This window comes from Pleurodeles waltl, chromosome 3_1, assembly GCF_031143425.1.
Source record: "Pleurodeles waltl isolate 20211129_DDA chromosome 3_1, aPleWal1.hap1.20221129, whole genome shotgun sequence".
Taxonomy (NCBI): Eukaryota; Metazoa; Chordata; class Amphibia; order Caudata; family Salamandridae; genus Pleurodeles; species Pleurodeles waltl.
The window spans coordinates 164,234,746-164,261,310 of record NC_090440.1 but is presented as its reverse complement, the minus strand read 5'-3'; the positions used below and the strand labels follow the sequence as shown (position 1 = coordinate 164,261,310).

Genomic DNA, 26,565 nt, shown 5'->3' with positions numbered 1-26,565 from the left:
AGTAGATGCACCTGTTTGTTTTTGCGCCTTTTTCTTAGGTGGCTCCTGAATATTCGAGCCTTCCTGTTTTCTCTTCACAGGTATTTTAGGAGCAGAAATAGAGGAGGAGGCACTGTCCTCATCAGAGGCCGAGTGTCCAGTTTTACCTCTATGAAGCCACAACAGCAGGCGACCTTCTCTGTCCTTCAAGGTCTTTGTAGAGAATTTTCTAAATATTTTGCAGTCCTTTGTTTTGTGGCTGGGATATAGGCAGTAAATGCATTCCTCATGTGGATCATCCACATATAATCTTTTCTTCAAACAAGAGGCACAAGATCTAAAAAGGCCTTTCCTTGGTGTCTCTGACATGCAGCCAGTTTGAAGAACCAGAGAAGAAAAGAAATGTCCTAGAACTGAAGTAGTAGATGTTCTGAGAGAAAATATTGAGCAGAGCTCAAAGGAGACTCCTCAGCACAACGTGCAGTGGAAAATCTGAGGAAGGAAGCTCCTCACAGGAGGTTCTAAGGGGCTGACTGGTTCAAATTTGAGTTTGGGTCTATTTTACAAAACGACTATGATAGGTTATTCTGTTGAGGCCTAGTCCATGGATTGCGTATGTACATCTTCAGGCCTAGTTTGTATATTCCACTGGGGACTGACATCTCGACGACGGGGAAGTATTCAATCATGTGAATCTATGAAGTTCCAATACTGAAGTAAGTCAAAGAACGCTTTGACTTCTCAGACTTTCTTGCGCCTTGACTTACCTGATCACCCAGAGGACTTGGGCAATACCACTGACCTGGTCAGTGAACTGCTCTGCCTCCCGTAGCTCCACTGGTAAGCAGAGCCCTTGTTCCCCTGAACTCCTGACCTCTGTCTGAGTTTGCGGCCCTCCTCCACCCGCAGGCTTCTGCCTGCGCCTCATCCCTGCTGAGGAGCTCTGCTTTCCTACTAGGCTGCCCTCTGCCTCTCTCCTCCTTTTTCCTGCTTAGCTCTCCGTGTGCTTTCTTTTCCTGTCTGTCCCTTTTATGATCGTGTCTGCCTTTCGCTCTCCACAGTGCTCCTTTTGCGTTACACTCTTTTTTTTCTCTCTCTCTCTCTCTCTCTCTCTCTTCCTCCCTCCCTCCCTCCCCTCCCCCCCGTGGCCCACCCCCTTTTTTTCACGCCGTTGTCCACCCTCGCTCCCACTTCCCAGCTGTCCTCTCTCTCTCCCCCCCCCCCCTCCACCTCCCCGCTTAATGGTGGCCACTGCACAGCTGCGCGCCACACACTCGACCCCATTTTGTCCGCAAGCAAACACGTTTCCTTCAGCCACACCACCGAACTCCACTGGACCGACCACTGCTGCATCCACTTCTCCTTCGAGAATCCCACAACACACCATCACCCGCAACAGGTTTCCCACCGCAGATGGAAGGAACAAGGTCACTGAAGACCAGCTGATCACCACCCTCTCTGGGAACCCACCTTTCAACACTGCAGACACTGACACAGCAGCCCGCAACCTCAGGCAATGGATCGACAACTGTGCCAACACTCTCACCCCAATCAAGAAACCCTCTAACAGACACACCGATAGAAAGGCCTTCTGGTTCACCGCCGACCTCTAAGAATCCAAGCAAACATGCAGAAGACTCAAGAAAAAGTGGCGACAAGAACTGACACCGGACAACCACACAGCCTTCAAGAACGCCATCCATAGACACCACCAACTCATCTGAACCGCCAAAAGAACCGCCTTCAAAGAACTCATCGACCACAACGCACACAGCTACAAGGAGCTCTTGAACATCGAGAAGGAACTCTCCAACCCCGGCTCCAATATCAATGACATCCCGCCATCACAAGACCTCTGCGTCTCCCTCGCCACCTTCTTCTACCACAAGATTGCAGACATCCATGACAGCTTCAGTACCCAGACCCCCCCGTCAACCACTGACACCACTGTCTCATCACCCACCAGCCTCCTGCTCTCCTGGATCCACGTTAACGACGACATCACCATCAAAACCATGAACACCATCCACTCTGGCTCATCATCCAACTCCTGCCCTCACCATATCTTCAACAAAGCGAGCTCCGTCATTGCACCCCAACTCCAGAAGATCATCAACAGTTCCTTCGAGACCGCCACTTTCCCCGGAGAATTGGAAACACGCCGAGATCAACGCCCTCCTCAAGAAGCCCAAGGAGGACCCAAAAGACCTCAAGAACTTCTGGGCCATCTCCCTGCTCCCCTTCCCGGCAAAAGTCATTGAGAAAATTGTCAACAAACAACTGACCCGTTTCCTCGAGGAGAACAAGACTCTGCATCCATTCCAATCTGGATTCCACAGGAACCACAGCACCAAAACCGCCCTCATTGCTGCCATCGACGATATCAGGACCTTACTTGACAGCGGCCCTCATCCTCCCGGACCTCTTAGCCGCGTTTGACACCATCTGCCACCACACCCTACGCACACACATCAACGACTCAGGGATCTGCAACAGAGCCCTGGACTGGATCACCTCCTTCCTCACCGGCAGAACTCAGAGAGTCCGCCTCCCTCCATTCCGCTCTCAAGCCACCAAAATCATCTGCGGCGTACCCCAGGGATCATCCCTCAGCCCAACCCTCTTTAACATCTACATGGCGCCACTCGCAAACATCACCCGATCTCACAACCTCAACATCGTCTCATACGCCAGTAACACCCAGCTGATCCTCTCCCTCACCAAGGACCCCGCCACCGCCAAAACCAACCTCCACGAAGGAATGAAGGCCATTGCCGAATGGATGAAGAACAGCTGCCTGAAACTGAATTCCGACAAAACTGAGGTCCTCATCCTCGGCTCCACCCCCTTTGCATGGGACGACTCCTGGTGACCTGCCACACTGGAAACCACACTGACACCCACCGACCACGCATGCAACCTGGGATTCATCCTAGGCTCATCGCTATCAATGACCCAGCAAGTCAATGCCGTCTCTTCCTCCTGCTTCAACAACCTCTCCATATTTAGGTAGAGCTACAATTGGATCCCCACTGAAACCAGAAGGATGGTCACCCAAGCGCTTGTAAGCAGCAAACTGGACTATGGCAACGCCCTCTACGCAGGAATCACGGCCAAGCTCCAGAAGAGACTGCAACGCATACAGTACGCCTCTGCACGCCTCATCCTGGACATCCCCTGCCACAGCCACATCACACTCCACCTGAGAGACCTGCATTGGCTTCCCGTCAACAAGAGAATCACGTTCAAACTCCTCACCCATACTCACATGGCACTACACAACACTGGACCAGAATACCTCAACAGACGGCTCTCCTTCTACACCCCGACCGACAGCTTCGCTCCACTGACCTTGTCCTCGCCACCGTCCCATGCATCCAAAAAACGACCGCTGGTGGCAGTTCGTTCTCCCACCTCCCCGCCACGACATGGAACACTCTTCCCACCCACCTATGACAGACACAGGACCTACTTACCTTCAGGAGACACCACAAGACTTGGCTGTTTGGTTAGTAGCAGCACTCCCCCTCTCCACCCCTCCCAATCAGCAGAACATTATTCTTTATATACAAACCAAACTTGAACTAAAAAGGAGAAATAAAAAGTAATAGCACTCAATAGAGCTTACATTTCAAGTTTAGTCTTCACCGTTAATTTACTACATTTTGTGCACCTCCATACACATTCTTCTTGCATCAATTGCTACACTACATGTTTCGTGGTACTGGGCTGTAAGGATAAGACTTTCGGCCTTTGCAGTTATATAAAATAGATCCTCTAGGAATAACACTAAAAACCCAAGCTTGAGTCAAATGTTACTTATAAGAAAGACAACCGAATGACTAATGAGGAAAAATACATTTTTCCTAAGATGAAGGCTGAACACATTCTGCATAATGCAGCTTAAAGGTGACTTTTGCCTAACCTAATACTAGATTGTTGTATATTTTCTAGACTGCAAGATAACATGACTGCTGCCACTGAATGCGGTACAGAGTACAGAGGGGAAATTGCTAATAATCCCAACCTATAGCAAACACATCAAGTGTGGCAGCAAAACTGACACATTTATTAGAATCTCTTTTCTTTAATCTTTTGTCACTCACCTGTCTCGAGGAAGTGCTGTCCATGCAAGGCTGTGGGATGTTCCAGCAGAAATCTGTTGAATAGCTACTCCATCTAGCCCACTTACTTTTTTTGGTTTAGTAATGGGACCAGTTGAATTGCCCTGGCCACACTGGCCCATTGAATTATTACCCCAGGCATAAACTTCATTATCTATACCATAAAAAACATAATACAGAAACATTAACTCAATAGACTTTCCATTTACACCGAAGGATAAACAAATGCTTTAGTGAAGTATCAATTTACCATGTGAAAGAGCCAAACAATGGCTGTCCCCTATAGAAATATCAACTATTCTTGTAGCAGCTAGCTCTTCAATGAGCTTTGGTCTTAGTGCTGTAGCTTCTGAGGACCCACAGCCAAGGCAAGCACCGCAACCCCAGGCGTAAACCTAATAAAAAATAATGTAAAAAAAAAAAAAAAAAAGAGTTTAAATCTCTGAACCTATTCAACAATGATTTACCATTTGATGAAAGAGCATAAATCTATCATGCATATATTTTGTGTGGAATTATTCCCTGAAATATGTAGGGCCTGATTTAGAGTCTGGTGGTGGGGGGTTACTCCGTCACAAACATGACAGATATCCGGTCCGCCATATTACAATTCCATTATAGTTTATAAAACGTGTAATACGGCTGAAGGGATATCTGTCACATTTGTGACGGAGTAACCCCTCCATCAAACTCTAAATCAGGCCTTTAGTTGCCATGCCACACACTGACACTATAGATAGATATTAGATTAATAAAAGTTATTTACAGGCAGATCTGGGTAGAAATTGATCACTGGGCTCGGTTTCCATATTAAACGTTTGTGGTTAATCCATTACTTCTGAGGAGGACTAGGCTAATGGTGTTATGCAGCACAATGTAAACTAACACAGGACTTGAAAAATCATAAAAATATTACTAGACCTGCAGGTCGAGTAACTTAAATAATCTACTCAACCTAACTGTAATGTACTTGACCCGTAAATGGGTCTCAAATTGTGTGATCCTAGGCAAACAGTTTACAGAGTCGCCTTTTTCTTAATTCTCACATATGACTGCACCTTCAAATATGTAAGCTCAGCATTTCTGCAGTACAAAAAAGCTCTTTTATTTGATTAAGTAGACTAGAGTTTGCGGCATGCATCACAAGAATATAGCCCACATACCCATGAGGTCTATCCCATCTAACTTGGGACTTCTTTTTTACTAACATTGCCATCAGGGCAGGAGTGTTTCTCAGTTTGTTTAAACAGTCAATTTTAATAAATATAAATAAATAAATATATTACTAAACCATGATGTGGTAATATATTGTCATCAACACACAGTAACTTTCCAAGAAATGTCCAAAAACCTCTCCACTAACGTGAAGCTTTACTGATAAAATTATATAGAGTATTAACAATCTGTGAAAATTGGGTTTCACAAAACATATCCTTTGCACATCAACATGTAAAGTTTTCTGATTTGTTTTTACCCTATTCAAATATTTTTTCATCACACAACTATAAAAAAAGAAGGGCTTTCACAACTACTGAAATATATTTTGAAGTGTTTGCACAGTTGACTTAGTAATATAAATGTTGGGTGTTAGGAAAAACCTGACACCCTATATCCTTTTATTTTACATTCTAAGTAGCAGGTCACCCAGTTCACCTTACAAAGTCCTGGAACTCTGCAGTCAGATGGAAAATTAATTGTAAGAAAAACTGACTTTTGACCTCTGTCTGTGAACACAGGCAAATGTTACATAAGAACAAGATTTAAAGGCATCTTTTATTGCCCCTCCACTTTTCAACTGAACAGAACACCTGTTCAGTGTCAACTCACCAGAAGGGATGAGTAAGTATTAAAAATGTATTGAACATCAGAAGAGAGGCCAAAAGATGAAGTCGTCCATTTATGTAAACATCACCACCTTTAATTAGGTCAATCGTGAAGATTTCCATAGTAGCAAAAGCGATGTCATAGAAGAAAATGGATCACATTACATGTTAAGAGCCTTGAAAAAGTCCTATAACAGGACGAAACGTGTCGGATGAATCCTGTCAACTTCAACTATTGGCTGAATCCTGTCAACATCTGTAAAGACTGCTCTAAGTTGGAACTCTCATGAATTGGTTACAAATGTGACTGAATATTCGAATCTGGCTAATATTTATGAAATGTTTAGTAGTTGGACTCTTTTTTTTGTTTGTTTTAGAATTACGCCCGAGTACTTATCATGTTATAATATAACTTTAGGTTTGTTAGGAATTTGTTTTTTGGTATGGATTTGTTTTTTTGTGTTTAATAAATTGATTTATTTGAATTAATTTGCCACATACCTATTTTAATTTTTTTGTAAAAATATGTTGTAATTAGATAATATGTCTGTATTGATACACAATTGATTATTGATTCTGTTATTTTGGTGAAGTTTAGGAACTCTTATATGTGTGCTCCGCTAACAGTTTTTTGGTTTGTAAGTATTAAAACTAGCTCGACCTGATCAAATCAGACTCACCAAAGTGAGTGGTGGAGTGGAATTTTCAAGCCCTGCAACACTACAAGCAGAACAATAAAACAAATAACCAACAGTTAGACCTGTCAGCCTTAGGGTGGTCTTCCCCAAAAACTCTGCTGATTCTTTTTGTAGGTATTAGGACTTTGAGCACTTTACTACTGGCCAGTGCTAAAGTGCATGTGCTTCTCCCCTAAACATTATAACGTTGGTGTATAGATAACTGTACATCCCATGTAAAGTGGTACACCATATTCCCAGGACCTGTATATGAAATGCTACTAGTGGGTCTGCAGCACTGCTTGTGCCACAACTCAAGTAGCCCTTTAAACATGTCTCAAGCCTGGCACTGCAGGGCTTGTATGTGCAGTTTGACTGCCACTTCAACTTGCCATTTAAAACCCTATGCCAAGCCTTAACCTCCCCTTTTATTACACGTCGCCCCTAAGGTAGGCCTTAGGTAGTCCATAGGGAAGGGTGCTGTGTAAATAAAGAGGTACGGCATGTACGTTTTAAGTTTTGCATGTCCTAGTAGTAAAAAACACCCACATTTGTTTTTCACTACTGTGAGGCCTACTCCTCTCATAGGCTAACATTGGGCATTTTTAAGCTATAATTCCTGACTGAGAAGGAGTAGCTAGGTCATGTATCATATCATTGGAATGGTCATGATAAGTCCTCTTCACTGGTAAAGAGGGATTTAACATTACTATTTTAGAAATGCCACTTTTAGAAAAGGCTACAATGCCCACTCGGGAACATACATCCTATTATTAATAAGCAGCATAATAAAATCAGATCAGAAAACACATCATTTATTAATATACAAAAGATTAAATCACATACAAAACTACAAAACATCCCTATCACAACCTTAAAATACGAAGGACAGAAGAAAGTGCTCAGAAATAAAGGGACACGTCTCTGCTATTGCAGCTCTGTATGCCTTGACCCTGTCTCAATACAAGTCTGGAGCAAGTGACAGCTACACTTTGTGTATTCCCTCTAGACAGCCAGAAACACAGGAAGGTTAGGTGTGTCTGAGTGTGCATCTGCATTCAGATGGCCCTTCAAGGGCAGGAAGAGGGGGATGCGGGCTGACACTTACACCTGAATAGGCAGTGCCTGTCCCCACACAAAGGGCTGATTTCCCCCTACTGATAGCCTGGAGCCAGGGTTGAAGAAGATGTGATACCCGTGCTTTTCAAAAGACCCTTGTATGAAGTCACCTCACATCAAAGGCACATTTCAGTATAAGTATTAGGTCTCCAACTCCATCAAATCATTCACTTCTGGACCTACAACTGGACTCCGTCAGAAGGACTGCTGTGCTGCATCAAGGACTGTCACTCTGCTGGACTGTTGACCTGGAAGGACTGCTTTTCTGATGTGCTGTCCTGCTGCTCTCGGACCCTGCTGAGGGAAAGCTGGATTCTGCCTGGCAACCCAAAGGTTTCTCCCAACACCGCACTGACCAACGCATACTCTGCATGCTGGAAGCAGCACCCGCCGCATTGGCAATGATGCAGCACTGAAAACAGCTTATCGCAGCCATCGTTGAAGGAAGACAGACGCATCCATTTGACAGCATGGAAAATCCCATAGCATCAGCTTCGGAATAAGCGCATTGATGCTTCGACGTTCGTCTTTGGAAACCAACGTATCGCCATCAACGTGTTTGAAAAATGAAGCATCCCTCGACTGTGGGAGTGAAACTGATGCATCTACCGAGGATGTGGAGTAACGGTTTGAGCTGCTGACTTCTGATCTGGGGGAATCAGGTTCGAGTCTCAGCACTGATTCAACATTCAGTGATTTTGGGAAAATCAATTAATCTCCCCATGCCTAAAATTCAGCGCCTTGAGATCCTCACAGGGGATTTGCTGCGCTTTACAAATCCTGGATTGTAAGACAGATGCAACAACACCTGCATCTTGTGTTTGCATCCAGGATCAAGGTACTCTTTTCCCTGGGTGTACGAGGCTACTGTACCTGGCCCACACTCCACTGCGGTTGGCATGAACTGTTGACTTTGCCCTAGACCAGAGTGACCACAACTAACCCCTAAAGCGCTATTTGCATCTAAGCGCTATTTTTTACATTTACTCTTCTAAAATTCATAACTCAACTTCTAGTCACTGGATTTTTGTCGTTATGGACTTCATTTATAAAATCAATCTATTTTTCTAACCTGGTGTGGAGTCTTTTTGTGGTGTTTTCATTGTATTACTTTGTGTGTTGCACAAATACTTTACACATTACCTCTTGAGAGAAGCCTGATTGCTCTGTACCAAGCTACTAGAGGGTGAACACAATTTATCTTTTAGTGTGTCTGACTTACCCGGACTAGAGTGGTGGTCCTTACTTGGACTGGGTGGATATACCTGCCAATTAAAGACCCCATTTCTAACACCAACTCAAAGCATATAGTTTGCCATTTACTTTACAAGTTCGTTCAAATCTCAAAACATCCCCTAACTGCAATTATGGTCTCTGAAAATTAGTGCAAAAATACATTATAAGACCAGACAAACATTTTAGTGTGAGACATATCAATACTCTGTACAGTTTAGGGAGATATGAAAACCTAGGTATAGTAAAATGAATTTGAGCTGTATCCCAGTCAGTTCATCATTTTTTGTGCACTATGCCACTCCAGAAATGGATCAGTCATGTGCAAATATTACTTGGGAATGTTCCAATAAAAACAAATGCCCAGACCATGTCATTTGTAGATCTAAATTATCCACCTGTCCACATTTGAGGTAAGGGTGTCCAGGCCTATCTAAATTTTGGGGTTGACTCTGCTTTTGATGGTAAAGTCCCACTCCTCTGTTTTTAGTTTGAGGACAAACAGTTTCTCAGGTCTTTTTGAGGTGGATCCAGTACAGTGGTGGCTTCTGAGACTGAAATGTTCCTGGTGTTTAAGAGTCCTGTGTGCAGTCTCGCCTTTTTGAATGTGGGCTTCTTGGAATCCCTGGAGACCCACTGCTCTCACGGGTCTCAGTTAATCTCAGAGGGTGTTGTGCCCAACTCCTCCTTAAGGTCAACTATGGAGAAGTAATGATCTTCCCGCACTCCCTCCATGTCAGTGCCTTCCAATTCCTCTTTGCAAGCCACTTGATGAGACTCAGTGGAGGAGCTATACTATCTCTACAGAGTTTAATCATCTTTTTGCAATGTAATGCACCTCAGTTGATAGAGTTACAGATTCATGGGGGGGGGGGGGGCTTCAGGGACATAATCATGAATCATATGTGACACACAAGAAACAGAAACAGACCCCCAAACAAATTTATTGCAGTCCATGCCCAGCACGATATGGTCAGAGGGTGCGCACCAAAAGACCTACAACACATGCTTCAAATACAACAGATTTTGAACAACTCTGAGCTTTGATTTATAAGAACCTAGAACATGACTATACTGAAAAACTGGTCAAGATAAATAACTTTTGAGAGGGAAAACTAATTTAAAATACATTGCCAAAGATGTTAACACTGAACATGGAGGGGGAATCTAGATGCTAGCGAGGCAAAGGCATATGTTCAATTAATCTTTTACAGCCAACATTTTAATATAGCAGCACTTGGTAGAATCCAAATATGTACACTTACTGCTGCTTTTTTGTCCCACCACTCTGCTAGAAATATGAGAACTTTTCTATCAAGAACTGATTACCTTAAGCACGTCTTTTCAAATATGTTTATAGAGCTATATTCACATACCTGTCCTGTCGACGTCAAGGCAAGTGAAGACTGGCTTCCTGCACATACTTTTCGAATAAACATTCCTTGCAAGGATTCAATTACTTTTGGTTTGTACACTCGGTTGGTATCACCGTGCCCAAGTTTGCCTACAGGATGAAGACAAACACTGAAGATAGAACATGCACAAATGGACTTTAAATTGGTAAAAATATCCAACAAACACTGAAAGTGTAATTGAACTAGTAAACTTCGTACTTGTATAGCGCACTACTCACTCGTTAGGGTCTCAAGGCGCTGTACGCATACCGCTGTGGAACCCCTCCTGGCTTTTCCCTGTGAGGTGCCCACTCCTGGGCAACCTCCAAGGTGAAGCCAGGCATCCCAGCGCTGTTGGGGCCGTTGTGGAGATTAAGCAAGCTATTGCCCAGAGTTACAGAGTGGGACCCATGAATTAGATTAGGCACCAATGCTAGAATTATCAGGTCAGAGGAAATTGAGCCCAAGACCCGCCAAGGGTCCCGGGCCAGATTTCTGCATCAGGGTCCGCCGCTCTAACCATTGAGCCACACTTCTCCAACTAGGCCAAATATAATTTAAGACTTCTAAAATTATAAATCATGTGCAGTGTTAATGTGTTCCTAAAAGTTTAAATTATCAAAAAAAACACAGACGTTCTGCTCAAATGGGAGCATAAGAAACAAAATAATTACTATAAGGAGTTTAAGATAAAAAAAATGCCACTACCATCTTTTATATCATAATAATGTTATCAACTATTTACTACTCTACAGCATTCACTGGAAAAGAGGCTACAATGTCCACTGGATCTAGTAGGAAAAATTACAAATCACACAAGATGGGCAGATAATCCCAATTCACTCTAGTCCATCTTTCTTTGCTGCTGTTCAGCAAGTGAAGAGTTCCATGTTTTTCCTTTAACACTTCAAGACCAGTGTGTTACTGTTACCTGGGTTTTCAACTTGCATGTCTTGTTATCTGAATGCTTAATAAGACTTTTTTCAGGACTTATGGCTTGCACAAAGGCCTTTATTGGCAGCTGTACCTGCCTTTCTTACACTCTGTGCATGAGACTCTGTCATGCTGAGGGCTGCTGCTTCTGGGCATGGAATTGCAGAATAACATTTCCTAGCCATACTACCTGGGGGAGAACATGACTGCTCCTTCTTGCCTGGTTGCAACCTGCTAACATCTTTCCTTACTCCCAGAACAAGATTTATGCCAGGGTTGTAATAACTGTATTCACACAGGCTTAAGCCTTTAGGAGAGCTCATCTGTATTTGAAGGCTCTTCCTGAGCAGGAAGAGCAAGAAAGGCTGACAAACACTCTCAATCGCCATTAAAAATAAGTACTGTCAACCAAGGCGCAGGTCCTCCATATTTGCCAAGCTGGCTGGTTATCCACCACTGACAGAATCGACCCTTCATATTTATGTGACATATATGTTTGTGTCCTGTAAGGCTATTATTTGCCTTGATGCTACTCAGAAAACATTATTATTGTTGCTTTACTGTGTCTTCCTGCAAGCCCTCCTTTGCATCCTATGAAAAGTATTGTGAGGAAGTCTTACATGCTGGATGATTGTTTGTCAGCCACAAGTGACTCATTTGTTCATTTATTCAACAATTCATATAAAGAGCTATATCGTAAGCCCTAGCCTCTCCAACTAGGCAACTCAAGGCCCTGGCACAACCATTAATACGTCCACAGGGCAGAATGATAATTCCATCAATAACACAGATCCTGATGGCAAAACACAAGGATCTAAGGCTCGGCTGAAAACCTGACTGGTTTGTCCATTCTGATGCCTTTGAAAAGCTACATGCAAGTTTCCTTCTATATGAAGCTCTAGGAACTATACAGAACTTTCACATACACCCACTTGATGCACTCCTAGGACCACAACACTGACTCTGTTTTGTCTTCCCAATCCACTACAATGCTTGAGATGCTCAGATGGGGCAAATAAATGGAAGAGGTTTATTCTGACATGACTAAAGAGATAAGCTCACCTTCTTGCTCTCTTGGCTAAATTGATATTTTGAATTCAGGGGACACTTTCTTAACTTGGTTCTCAGAGTGCCCCACAACTGTTGTTGCAAATGTTTGTGCACCTTTGCAAATGCCTATCACAAAGAAGATACATAATCGCCTGAAAGATGAATGCCCTAGCCTTTACCTGGAGAGTCAGGCTGTTGCACTCCCAAGACTTGATGCTAAAACGTTAACCTTTATAGGCAAGTTTGTGAGAGACCACTAAAATGTCATCATTCTTGGAAAGCCTGATTATGGGATTTTCAGGTCCACAAACTGAATTTCTTGATATGAGCCGTCTTACCAAGGATGAGAGCAACCTTGTGTATCCAGACACCCGCAGGTTGGGCACAAAGGGTGACATGCCTATTCGACAACACCAAATGCACCATATCTTGTGAAAGGCGCAGCTGAATTCTATTGAGAATTGACTGTGGACTTGGGAAGGCTTGCAATTTATGTGGCCTGACAGATGGAAGAGGGTTGCGTAAAAAAAAAAAAAAAAAAAAAAAAAAAAAAGAACAATCCGTTTAAACATGGCAGGGGCACTCATCTGGTTTAATAATTTAAATAGTTTCCAGTGCTTTCAGAACACCCACAAGCATGGGGACTGCCAAGATCATGATCGTTCCAGTACATTCTTTCCTTCCCACACAAGAGGTAGCATGGTGCATTATGAGATAGGAAGCATCCAATCAACTTAAAATCTTTATTTGAAGTCTGGAAATAGTCAAGAGTGTATCATCAGAACTTTTTTCCTACTCAGACACTTCCCACAAAGACACTATTCTTCTCCCATTGAGAGCAGGGCATTGTTGATCTTTAGGTTGGATGTGCAGGAACTCTTGCCAGAATGTGGCTTCTGTAACACTTAGTACCCACAGGATAGGGCAGGCGAAGGTCTAAGCAATACCTATTTGGCACAGAAGAAAGGGGGCAGATTCATCCTTGTCATCAGTCTTCGCAAGTACAAGTTAGTGATGCACTGGCATTCAAGTAGAAGGAAATCCAAGGTCTCTGACACCTACTAAAAAAATGCAATTGGATAATTAGATTAGTCTTGAAATATGCTTACCTTGCAATCCTCATCTTTAAGCTTCACTATAGGTTCTTCAATTCAAGTGTCACAGCACTCTTTTTCAGGATTGCTTCAGCCCTTTTGGTGTTTCACTAAACTGACGAAACCAATAGAATTTTTAAGAACAACAGGGGTTCCTATGATGATTTTAATGACATTTTCATGTCACAGGACCCTCAAACTGTTAACCCATCTCAAATGGGTGATTACCCCGCTACAGGATATTTCTTCTACACAATCTGGTATCCCTGAAACTTTTGGTTAGAGCTGCCAGACTTCTAGCATCTGTCACTGAAGCCACCTTCCTGGGTCCTTTACATTACATAGCTATTTATAGATTTAAAATTAATCTTAAAGGCTGGCCCCTTTGACACCTCAGTTCCCCTCATTAAAATCCAGTGCTGGTTGAAACTCAGATCTGGAATGGAAAGGAAATTTTCGGCCCGAGCTGGATTTGATCAAACTTTAATGCCAGCAGGTGAGGCTGGGGAGCTTAATGCAGCGACCACTCTACCAGAGGCAAGTGGTCAGAAAAAGAACTGAATCCTCACATCACCAGCCTGAAACGTCTGATAGGTTCCTTTGCAAATCAATGCCAGACTGAACACAAGACTCACTGCTGCATCCTGCTGAAGAGGGCCAACTTCTCAGCAGTTTACTATACCAAGAACATGGGGAAGCAATCCAAACTCCTAGCAGATATTTCAAAAGATTTTAGGCACTTTTGCATCAACCAGTGTTACTCAGTAGTAGCTGAATATCTCCCAGGAGAAACAAATGTTGTAGTGGACTAATACTCTTAGTACTTCAGGGATGTCAGTGGTTGCAAATGGGACACTCAAATTTCCTAGCAAATTATGAGCATATAATATCATTGCTAAGTGGACCTTTTTGACTCATGTTAATGCTCAAAGCCCTCCTTTCTTCAGTTGAAGACCAGACCAGGAGATTCTGGCCACAGAAGCCTCTTTCAAGACTATAGGAGGTCCCATCATTAGGCTTCCCTCCCCTTTCTACTGATTCATGGGACAACTTCTCAGGCACATAGGCAGACAGCAGACTTGGTTCTTCTGCACAGACCTGGAGATCTCAAACTTGGTTTCTAGTGCTACTGGAACTATCTGGGGATCTTCTAATCCCTCTACCTAAACATCGATTCTATACTAATGGTATTAGCGGCTCACAATCACACATTATTGGAGTCTGACATTCTCAATTTACTGCATGGATAATTTTCAGAGCAGATGGCAAGTCATTGGACTTTCACAGATGGCAGCTTTTGTTACCAAAAAGACTGGGCAACTAGCACTCACAAACTATACTCTTCTGCCTTGCAAAGAGGAGGCAACTGGTGTGACAGACGTTACGAATTGCATGGATGACTATATGTAGTCTTTATTGTTAAATTCTTCTCACAACTGACAGGCAGGTCTTGCTGCAATGTTCATTTTTAGCAGTCTGGCATTTCACCATGACACATCAACAGGTGAACATCCTTTGATTTGTAAATTTTTAATGGGGATCATTTGCCAATCCCACCCGAGTCTAAGGGCTCAGTATTATGAGATCTAAAAATGGTGTTACATCTCCTGACACTACTGTCAGACTAACATGTGATGCTGTTTTGCCTGTTATTCTGCAGGGAACTGTCCGATGTTTCATCATTAGACTTAGCAGAGTATTTACTTCTGAAGGACCTAAAGACTCCTAAAGACATTGCAGTGTTTGGTAGAACAAAACCTGGTAATAAATGTATCGCCTATCTGAGCTTCTCCAATTATCTTATTCTATGTGTGGTTCAATGTTTAAAATGCATGAAACTAAGAGGAAGCATGATCCAGGCTACAAGGACAATTGTTGATATCTTTCAGGAAACCTTTTCCCACAGTATCCTCTGCCAACTCAAATGGCTTTACTGGATCATAAAATAAGCAGAAATCAATACTAGCTCTTTTGGGGTTATTTATGCCACAGATGCCATTGCAACAAAATCTTTTTGGGTTCTAGGTATCAGGTTAAAAATGTCACGAGCAGCCAACTGGTTCTGCAATTCTACATTTAAGGCACTCATGTCTGATGTGGATGTGATAGTAGCTACTAAACTTTGGAAACTAACCCTGGTCTCCTGTCCTAACACAGGAAATAAAATGTTCTTGCCGCAATCAAGAATCTTTTTTTTTTTTTTTTTTTTTTAAGACACAGAAGAGGATTGTACTAGCCTGAAATGGGACTCTTTTGACTGCCTAAATAGCATTTATTTAAAAATGTATGTTATGTGGTGTTTGCTCACTATGATTAACTCTTCTTAACCAGACTACAGTTACTTGTCATCCTGTTGAATTTAGCTTGATATGGATTTATAACTGCCATGTTTTGTCATTGTAAATGATCAACAGCAGACTGATGTTCTTCCAACTGTGCCAAGATGAACTAAAATGTTCTTTCAAGTTTTGAACATTTCTCATTGGGTCCTTATCTCAAAAAAAAAAGAAAAAAAAAAAAAAAAGAGGCCAATAACATGGTAGACAATCTGGTTAAGGACGTGAATGAATTTTAACTGCCCATCAATGTTGTAGTTTCTATTTTTTCTGATTAATACCCTGGACACTGCAGTTTCTTCTGCTATTTTCTGTGCCTGCTAATTGTGTAGCAGAGAAAGTTTAAAGCATACGCCTTATGTCTGTATCCTTAATAAAACTGCCATTTCCTGATTGTACTAGCAACAAAGTTATACATTTAATGGTACTTATTTTGTTGTTTTTGGAAAATGAAAAGCTGAATAGACCCTAGCTGCGTTCAAACTTATGACATATTACACAAAAAACTGCAGTAGGTGCAACTCACTGAGCTCTTATTTTCTCAGATGAATAAATTAGGTTTAAGTACTGGTACTTTTAAGTGCAAGCTCTTACCAAAAACAATGCACTCAGAAAGGTAAAGGACTTCTATTATTTACAAAAGTATATATTGTTTATGTTAATCGCTGGCCAGGTTAGCTAAGGCACCCATAGGACTAAAATCAGCTAATTTATTCATATACACCATAAGCAAACAAATAAACTGTAGGATGTTTGTTAAGCATATAGGTGATCTAATTATCAGTGCATGCTGCATTTAACGAAAGTTGTATATGACGGGGGTGGGGAAGAGTTAAGATTTGTGTATGTATTTCGGTCAGTACATAGAGAGGCAAAGAGTGTCCCACTACAGCATGCCAAAAGCTCCTCTAAATGTTGATGAATGATTAAAAGGCAACACAACAATAAATCACATACCATTGTCTCCTCCTCCAAAAGACCACACTGTTCTTCCGTCTTTGGATAAAGCTATGGTGTGTGAACTACCACAAGAAACTTCACCAACATTGCTAATGTCCTTCACCAGTGTTGGGATATTGCGACTGTTGCTGTCACCATGACCTTAAAAGAAATTGATTAATGAACACAAGTCGCAAGCCACTATAGAAAATTTAACACATATTTTAGACATGAAATGCAAAGAATAGAGCACTTTTGGACAAAAGACAAACTACTTAGGAAAAAAGCTTTTGTTACTTAATAGCAAATTACTGAACTACCAGATAGTTTGGGTCCAGCTGAAGAATAATGAACAGAACTCCATCATGGGATTTTCACTAATATTGTTGAGGGAGGGATACATGTGGCAACATAACCTGCTTGAAGCTTTGCCTCTCATAAGTCTAGTTTCTCTCTAGTCCTACCCTGAGGCAAACAGACTGCATATTACATTCTGGGAATCAGCATATATACTATATGTGTAGACAAAAACACATACAGAAATGGCATTCAAAGTAGAGTTTTACAAATTATAAACAACAAGCAAGAGTCCAAAGAGAAAGGCAGTACTTCTATTTGGAATCCTTGTAGGAAGACTGTGGAAGAGGGAATGGGGCGGAGAGAAGATTGAGTGAAGGAAGTAATCATGCAAAGTGTGTTAAAGATGGTTGTACAGGGATGCAGAGATAGGGAGAAAGAAAAGAGAGGAGAGAAAATGATTGGCTGATGAGGAAAAGTTGAGATTTTTTTAATGAAAAGATGGTGGAGGGGGGGTCATACAGAAGTCAAAGGGAAGGATAGTTTCAAACAATGAAGACTGATCCAGTGAACGGTTTCTTCAGAGTGCAACAAATAATAAAGGTGGGAGTATCAGGCAAAGGATGTTAGTTCTACAGAGGGATCATTAGCGTCCAGAGACTGTATTTGTCAATAGAAAGCCACAAAGGTGAGCCTGATGCATTCAACAGGTAGTGTGGAAGTAGATCTGCATTCAATATACTAAGGGAGACTTCCACTTCCAGCAAATGCATACAGGCTGATATATATGGAAAATGTCACTTACCCAGTGTACATCTGTTCGTGGCATTAGTCGCTGCAGATTCACATGCTGTGCACATCCCGCCATCTGGTGTTGGGCTCGGAGTGTTACAAGTTGTTTTTCTTCGAAGAGGTCTTTTCGAGTCACGAGACCGAGGGACTCCTCCCATTTCGGCTCCATTGCGCATGGGCGTCGACTCCATCTTAGATTGTTTTGCCCGCAGAGGGTGAGGTAGGAGTTGTGTATGCTAGTAATAGTGCCCATGCAATGGAGTGAATGCGTATGTACATAATAAAGTTTTAAGTAATATATTTACAAATGTACAAATGTTTAAGATCTACTTCTAAACGGCTACAGGCTCCCGGGGAGGCGGGTGGGTGCATGTGAATCTGCAGCGACTAATGCCACGAACAGGTGTACACTGGGTAAGTGACATTTTCCGTTCAATGGCATGTGTAGCTGCAGATACACATGCTGTGCATAGACTAGTAAGCACTTATCTCCCCAAAAGCGGTGGTTCAGCCTGTAGGAGTTGAAGTAGTTTGAAATAATGTTCTTAATACAGCTTGACCTACTGTTGCTTGTTGTGCAGTTAGCACATCTACACAGTAGTGCTTGGTAAATGTATGAGGCGTAGACCATGTCGCTGCCTTACATATTTCGTTCATTGGAATATTTCCTAGAAAGGCCATGGTAGCACCTTTCTTTCTGGTTGAGTGTGCCTTTGGTGTAATAGGCAGTTCTCTTTTAGCTTTAAGATAGCAGGTTTGAATGCACTTAACTATCCATCTAGCAATGCCTTGTTTTGAAATTGGATTTCCTGTATGAGGTTTTTGAAAGGCGATAAATAGTTGTTTGGTCTTTCGAATTACTTTTGTTCTGTCGATGTAGTACATTAGTGCTCTTTTGATGTCTAATGTATGTAGTGCTCTTTCGGCTACAGAATCTGGCTGTGGGAAGAACACTGGTATTTCTACCCTTTGATTTAAGTGGAACGGTGAGATTACTTTTGGTAAAAATTTAGGATTGGTCCGTAGAACAACTTTATTTTTGTGTATTTGAATAAATGGTTCTTGAATGGTAAATGCTTGAATTTCACTCACTCTTCTTAGAGATGTGATGGCAATTAAAAATGCAACTTTCCACGTTAAATATTGCATTTCACAAGAGTGCATGGGCTCAAAAGGTGGACCCATGAGTCGTGTTAGGACAATGTTGAGGTTCCATGAAGGAACTGGTGGTGTTCTTGGTGGTATAATTCTCTTTAGGCCTTCCATAAACGCCTTTATGACTGGTATCCTAAACAATGAAATTGAGTGCGTAATTTGTAGGTAAGCAGAAATTGCCGTAAGATGTATTTTAATGGAAAAGAAAGCTAGGTTAGATTTTTTGCAAATGTAGTAAGTATCCTACTATTTCTTTTGCAGATGCGTGTAAAGGTTGAATTTGATTATTATGGCAGTAATAAACAAATCTTTTCCACTTATTTGCATAACAGTGTCTAGTGGTAGGTTTTCTAGCCTGTTTTATGACCTCCATACATTCCTGTGTGAGGTTTAAGTGCCCGAATTCTAGGATTTCAGGAGCCAAATTGCTAGATTCAGCGATGCTGGATTTGGATGTCTGATTTGTTGTTTGTGTTGTGTTAACAGATCTGGTCTGTTTGGCAGTTTGATATGAGGTACTACTGAAAGGTCTAGTAGTGTTGTGTACCAAGGTTGCCTTGCCCATGTTGGTGCTATTAGTATGAGTTTGAGTTTGTTTTGACTCAACTTGTTTACTAGATATGGAAGAAATGGGAGAGGGGGAAAAGCGTACGCAAATATCCCTGACCAGTTCATCCATAGTGCATTGCCCTGAGACTGATGTTGTGGGTACCTGGATGCGAAGTTTTGGCATTTTGAGTTTTCTTTTGTTGCAAATAGATCTATTTGTGGCGTTCCCCACATTCTGAAGTAAGTGTTCAGTATTTGGGGGTGAATTTCCCATTCGTGGATCTGTTGGTGATCCCGAGAGAGATTGTCTGCTAACTGATTCTGAATCCCTGGAATAAATTGTGCTATTAGGCGAATGTGGTTGTGAATCGCCCAATGCCATATTTTTTGTGTTAGGAGACACAACTGTGTCGAGTGTGTTCCTCCCGGTTTGTTTAGGTAATACATTGTTGTCATGTTGTCTGTTTTGACAAGAGTGTATTTGTGGGTTATTATGGGTTGAAATGCTTTCAGAGCTAGAAATACCGCTAACAGTTCTAAGTGGTTTATATGAAACTGTTTTTGGTGAATGTCCCATTGTCCTTGGATGCTGTGCTGATTGAGGTGTGCTCCCCACCCTGTCATGGATGCATCTGTTGTTATTACGCATTGTGGCACTGGGTCTTGAAAAGGCCGCCCTTGGTTTAAATTTATACTGTTCCACCATTGAAGCAAGATGTATGTTTGGCGGTCTATCAACACCAGATCTAGAAGTTGACCCTGTGCCTGTGACCACTGTGATGCTAGGCACTGTTGTAAGGGCCGCATGTGCAACCTTGCGTTTGGGACAATGGCTATGCATGAGGACATCATGCCTAGGAGTTTCATTACTAATTTGACCTGTATCTTTTGGTTTGGATACATGGCTTGTATGACATTTTGGAATGTTTGGACTCTTTGTGGACTTGGAGTGGCAATTCCTTTTACTGTGTTGATTGTTGCTCCTAGGTATTGCTGTGTTTGACACGGCAGAAGGTGTGACTTTGAGTAATTGATTGAGAAACCTAGTTTGTGTAGGGTTTGTATGCCGTAATTTGTGTGTTGTGAACACTGTTTTTGCGTGTTGGTTTTGATTAACCAATCGTCTAGGTACGGGAACACATGTATTTGCTGCCTTCTGATATGTGCAGCTACTACTGCTGGACATTTTGTAAAAACTCTTGACGCAGTTGTTATTCCAAATGGCAACACTTTGAATTGGTAATGTATCCCTTGGAATACAAACCTTAGGTACTTCTTGTGTGAAGGATGTATTGGTATATGGAAATATGCATCCTTTAGATCCAGTGTTGTCATGTAGTCTTGTTGTTTGAGCAGTGGGATTACGTCTTGTAATGTAACCATGTGAAAGTGATCTGATTTGATGTAGGTATTTAATGTTCTGAGATCTAGTATAGGTCTCAGACTCTTGTCTTTTTTGGGTATCAGAAAGTACAGTGAGTAAACTCCTGTGTTTAGTTCTTGTTTTGGTACTAACTCTATTGCTTCTTTTTGGAGCAATGCTTGAAGTTCTAGTCCTAGAAGATTTATATGTTGTTTTGACATATTGTGTGTTTTCGGTGGAATGTTTGGAGGGAATTTGATAAATTCTATGCAATAACCATGCTGGATAATTGCTAAGACCCAAGTGTCTGTTGTTATTTCCTCCCAATGTTTGTAAAACTTGGTTAGTCTCCCCCCCACAGGTGTTGTGTTGGGGATTTGTGACCTTGAAGTCACTGTTTGTTTGGAGGAGTTTTGGGACTTTGGAACTTTCCTCTGTTCCTTTAAAATTGTCCCCCTCTATATTGTCCCCGAAAACCTCCCCACTGATACTGGCTCTGGTAAGTGGGCTTTGTTTGTGAGGCTGTGGCTTCTGTGGTTTGCCCTCGAAACCCCCCTTGAAATTGTGTTTTTCGAAATGTGCCTCTGCTCTGTGGGGAGTAGAGTGCGCCCATGGCTTTGGCCGTGTTAGTGTCTTTTTTAAGTTTTTCGATTGCAGTGTCCACCTCCTGCCCAAACAACTGCTGTCCGTTGAATGGCATATTCAGCACAGCTTGCTGTATCTCTGGTTTAAATCCTGATGTACGCAGTCATGCATGTCTCCATATTGTTACAGCTGTGTTGACAGTTCTAGCAGCTGTGTCTGCAGAATCCATTGCTGACCGTATCTGATTATTTGAGATACCCTGTCCTTCTTCTACTACTTGCTGCGCTCTCTTTTGGAACTCCTTGGGTAAATGTTCAATAAGGTGTTGCATCTCATCCCAATGGGCCCTATCATATCTGGCTAGCAAAGCTTGCGAATTTGCGATACGCCACTGGTTTGCTGCCTGTGCTGCCACCCTTTTGCCTGCAGCATCGAATTTTCGACTTTCTTTATCTGGAGGTGGTGCATCTCCTGAAGTATGAGAGTTGGCTCTTTTGCGCGCTGCTCCCACTACAACAGAGTCTGGTGTTAGCTGTTGTGTAATGTACACTGGGTCTGTTGGTGGCGGTTTATATTTTTTATCTACTCTTGGAGTAATGGCTCTCCCTTTAACAGGCTCCTCAAACACTTGTTTGGAGTGTTTTAGCATTCCGGGTAGCATAGGAAGACTCTGATATTGGCTGTGTGTGGATGACAGTGTATTAAAAAGAAAGTCGTCTTCAATGGGCTCTGAATGAAGGCTGACATTATGAAATGCAGCTGCTCTTGACACCACTTGTGCGTAGCCTGTACTATCCTCTGGTGGCGATGGTTTAGCTGGATAGCATTCTGGACTATTGTCCGACACTGGTGCGTCATAAAGGTCCCATGTATCAGGGTCATCCTGACTCATTCCTGTATGAGTTGGGGATTGCATCATTGGTGGAGTGGCTACCGGTGATGGTTGCGGAGAGTGATGTGGGGATGGTGGTGGTGTTACTTGTTTAGCCACCTTTGCGTGTGGCTGTTTGTCTTTGTCTTGGAAGGCAAGCTTGCGTTTCATTTTGACTGGAGGAAGAGTGCTGATCTTCCCTGTATCTTTTTGAATAAAGAGCTGTCTTTGTGTGTGATCTGGCTCTATTGCCTGTAATTCCTGTCCAAATCTATGTGTCTTCATTTGTGTGGACAGTCCTTGTTCCTCAGTGTAGGAACTTGTTTTCGGTTCCGAGGCCGGATATTTCGGTACCGACACCTTTTCGGCTGCTTTTTTCGGCTCCGACGAAACCTTTTTTACTTTCGGCGTCGTGCTCTCTTGGTGCCGACCCGTTTCGGTGCCGGTGTCTCGGTGCCGAATCTTCTCTGAGCCACTATCTCGGGCCCGAGATTGCTGTGTGCCGGTATCTCGACTGGAGTCGGATGACTTCGACACCAGCTCGCCCTTTTTCGGTGCCGATGAACGGTCACCTACTTTTCGGGTTAAGCCATGGCCTGTTGGCGGAGGCGTCCCCTGGGCTTTAGCGCTTTTCTTGTGAGTTCTTGTTTTCGACGTCTTACTCACGGTTTTTGGCGTTTCCTCGGGATCGATCTCCTCAGAGTCCGACTCCTGGGTGGAGAATGTTTATTCCTCCTCCTCGAAACGCCCTTGTCCTGTCGGCGCCAACGCCATTTTCAGTCTTCTTGCTCTTCGGTCCCCGAGTGTCTTCGTGGACCGAAACGCTCGACAGGCCTCACAAGTATCCTCCTTGTGTTCTGGTGACAAACACAAGTTACAGACCAGATGTTGATCTGTATATGGATACTTGTTATGGCATTTTGGACAGAAGCGGAATGGGGTCCGTTCCATCAGCCTTGAAGAGACACGTGGCCGGGCAGACCAGGCCCCGACGGGGATGGAAGAAAACCCCGAAGGGCCACCGGAGCTCTTCTTAATTCGGTAACTAACCCGATACCGAACGCAAACAATACCGACGATTTTTCCGAGATTCTAACTAACTTTCCGACCCGAAACACGGAGCGAAAAGGAACACGTCTGAACCCGATGGCGGAAAAAAAACAATCTAAGATGGAGTCGACGCCCATGCGCAATGGAGTCGAAATGGGAGGAGTCCCTCGGTCTCGTGACTCGAAAAGACTTCTTCGAAGAAAAACAACTTGTAACACTCCGAGCCCAACACCAGATGGCGGGATGTGCACAGCATGTGTATCTGCAGCTACACATGCCATCTAACATATATATCTCTCATCATGATGGCTTTAGGATCAATATGTACAGAACTAAAACCTGTGAAGGGACAATATGCATATGGTGTTGGAGGGATGTGTGCCTCTTTTTGGACTGTTATACATTCTGGGAAAAGCTAAGATAACTGGACTCGAAGATGTCAGGTACAGTATTTCTAAAACAAGTGACTGAGTATTTGGGTATAAAAGGGTCTACTCCATGTTGGCTGAGAAGTTTGGGTTATTGAGCTCATTTCTTAGAAATGTCTACTAACAAATTTATGAGACTGGAAAACAATGGATGCCATGCCTATGTGTGATCCATCCGAATCAGTGAAGCATGCACATTTTTATGGCTAGATAAAAGTAGAAATGGTAATTGGGGTGTGCATATATACATAACTAATCTATTCACAGGTCATTACATTGAAATTAGGTTCAACAAAAATGAAGATGTAATGTGTTATTCATGGTCTTAAGGCAAACAGATCCTCATCTGTTTACTCCAATTTCAGAAGTTCTTCTGTAAAATTGTGTGGTTTTCCACTTTTTGTTTAAATCTGATCCATGTTTAATTGGTCTGCCAGACCTCCCTGTACTGAGATACGAGAATCATACTTCTCCACAGAGCCCAGGGTTATATCGTTGACAAGAGGAGAGTGCATACCCACTCAACTCTTTGCTTACACTTATATCTGATCAAATGAAAACACCTGTTCTTGGACGCTGAAGCTGCAAATGTGCTAGAGGGTACTGATTTCATTTCCAACAGATTGATTTGCAGATTATGCATTACTCAAAGTGTAAGTTATTGACTTTATAGATCAATTTTGAAACCAAGCATAAAGAAATAGTTTTCAAAAGACACATTAATTTTGTTTTGGAACCATGCTTAGTAAATACACCACAAGCACTTTGGTAATTGAATTGTAAGGGAAATTACCTAATCTTCCAAAGTCTCCTTCACCCCACGTATACAGTTCTCCATCTTCAGTGACTGCAGCACTGTGTCTATAGCCAGCTGACACACACACAATGACCTGTACATTAGACAGTTATGTTTAAACTGAAAGCAGAGCATATAAAATATTGCAATATGTGCCAAAGTCATAACAATACTCTTTGAAATTGTTTAACATATTGATAACAGGTGGCTACTACAGAATGTATAGCAGATTATTTTGAAAATTGGCAGTTCTCTCCAATACATTGAGCAAAGGAAACACTTAATTACTTTTTTTCTGAGTAAGCTTTCTCACTGTCTCTACTTAACGCCAATCTGGAAGATTACAAATTGAATACATTATACGGAGACAATTTTATGGCGCTCACAAAAACATTATGTGTTCCAGAATGTCACTAATTTAAGAGGCTGTGAAACCCAAACCCTAGACAATTATCTGTAATCACTAGTTTAATCATAATGTTTTTCATCTGAGTTAAAGTTACCACTTCCTGTCTGCAGAACACATCTCTGTAACATTTATAACATTTGTTCAGTCCATATTATTAGTACCTTTTTTTCTGTTCAGTTCTGACATATCTGATAAACACATTTGAAATAATTTTCTCCAGGAAGCCACCCGTTTCCTGTTTAGAAACTAAACAGGAAGACCAGGTGCAGAAGGAGAGGATTGGTGGAGAGTCCACAATACATACTCATGCTGGAGAAATATGTTTGAAATTATGTTAGTGGTACATCTGCATCATGGACTTTTTTTTTTTGCGTCAAGCAAGAGCCATCTAAAGCTAATCTCTGAAAGTAATGAGAAAGGTTTAAGGAAATGTGCAACAGCATGAGCTATTATTCTAGGGGAAGGTGTCACAGGACTACTATTTATTTAAAATTGCAATAGATTTGATGAAAGGCGGAAACAAAAAAAAAAACATTCTCAACCACAACAATAGTTCACCATCCTGGATAAATTAAACACTTAAACAATGACTATATATGCCCACGTGCAAATGAGACAAAACCTAATCTGTCCAATTCTTAAAAAGGTTTTTTTTTAAAAAGTCTGTAAAAGGCAACATTTTATTTCCTTTTTCTCTTGACATAAAGGTAAAAATTAAAGCATAGAAAGGCACAAAAATGCCCACTAGAAAATAGTTGTAAGCCAATGGGGTGGCACTGATGTCAAAATCCTTTTCATTGTCTCTCTTTTGGAAAAGAAACATTGAACGGAAACATATAGCCACACAAAAGGAAATCTACACTGTTGCAAAGAGTCAGGGATTTTCTAAGCCCAACCTAGAGTACTGGCACAATAGCAGCTGATCATTCAGCTGGCCTTGCTAACATAGTAAAGGAATTAGGATGCCACACAAACTGCTCACTCTGTGATTGCACTGTATGAATTGACCCAAAATACTCCTTGTCAAGAACTGGTGTCACGGTTAGGTGACTTTCTTCTCCGAGATATTCATGAATAATGAAGAGAACAGCAAACCCATCACGAGAATGTATTGCAGCAAAAAGGAATAGAAATAAGTGAAGACAGCATAAGCACCCAAAATGTATTAGCAGAGGGACTTCGAAGCCTGCTTTAGATACTTGACTGACAAACAGTATGTGGTTTACTTTATGTGCGTTCACTCTGCTCTTCTCATAACTGCACCTTTCCTCTGACGACTTTTAAGAAGTGTCTGAGGCAGGTGGTGCCAAATAGAGAGATTTACATCAAGTGTGTGGAGGGGTGAATTGGGGTTAGGGTGTGGTTACAATCAGGTATGCTCACCTAATTTGGAATATTCACCTTTTTTAAATAAAATATAGATTAAAACTAAAATAGCACACTTTGGCACATATTTAAAGAAAAGCAATGAAACTAGAACTTATTAAACCAGTGCAAATTGACGTTCAGCTACCGGCTAATTTCTTTCAAGTATTGTGGAAGAGAAACTAATCTCACTCATAAACAGTA

At 42.1% G+C, this 26,565-nt stretch overlaps 1 protein-coding gene across 12 annotated transcripts in view; it reads right to left on the bottom strand.

The window, feature by feature from the left end:
* Positions 1-26,565, bottom strand: part of HERC1 (HECT and RLD domain containing E3 ubiquitin protein ligase family member 1) — a 1,155,039-nt gene that overhangs the window by 1,082,934 nt on the left and 45,540 nt on the right. For all 12 annotated transcript variants that reach the window (XM_069222059.1, XM_069222062.1, XM_069222061.1 and 9 more), the window contains exons 6-10: positions 24,585-24,681; positions 16,720-16,863; positions 10,332-10,459; positions 4,354-4,498; positions 4,086-4,257 (exon numbers count right to left, since the gene is read on the bottom strand). In XM_069222059.1, coding sequence (XP_069078160.1) covers positions 4,086-4,257; positions 4,354-4,498; positions 10,332-10,459; positions 16,720-16,863; positions 24,585-24,681 — 686 coding nt within the window. The remainder of the gene's footprint in view (positions 1-4,085; positions 4,258-4,353; positions 4,499-10,331; positions 10,460-16,719; positions 16,864-24,584; positions 24,682-26,565) is intronic.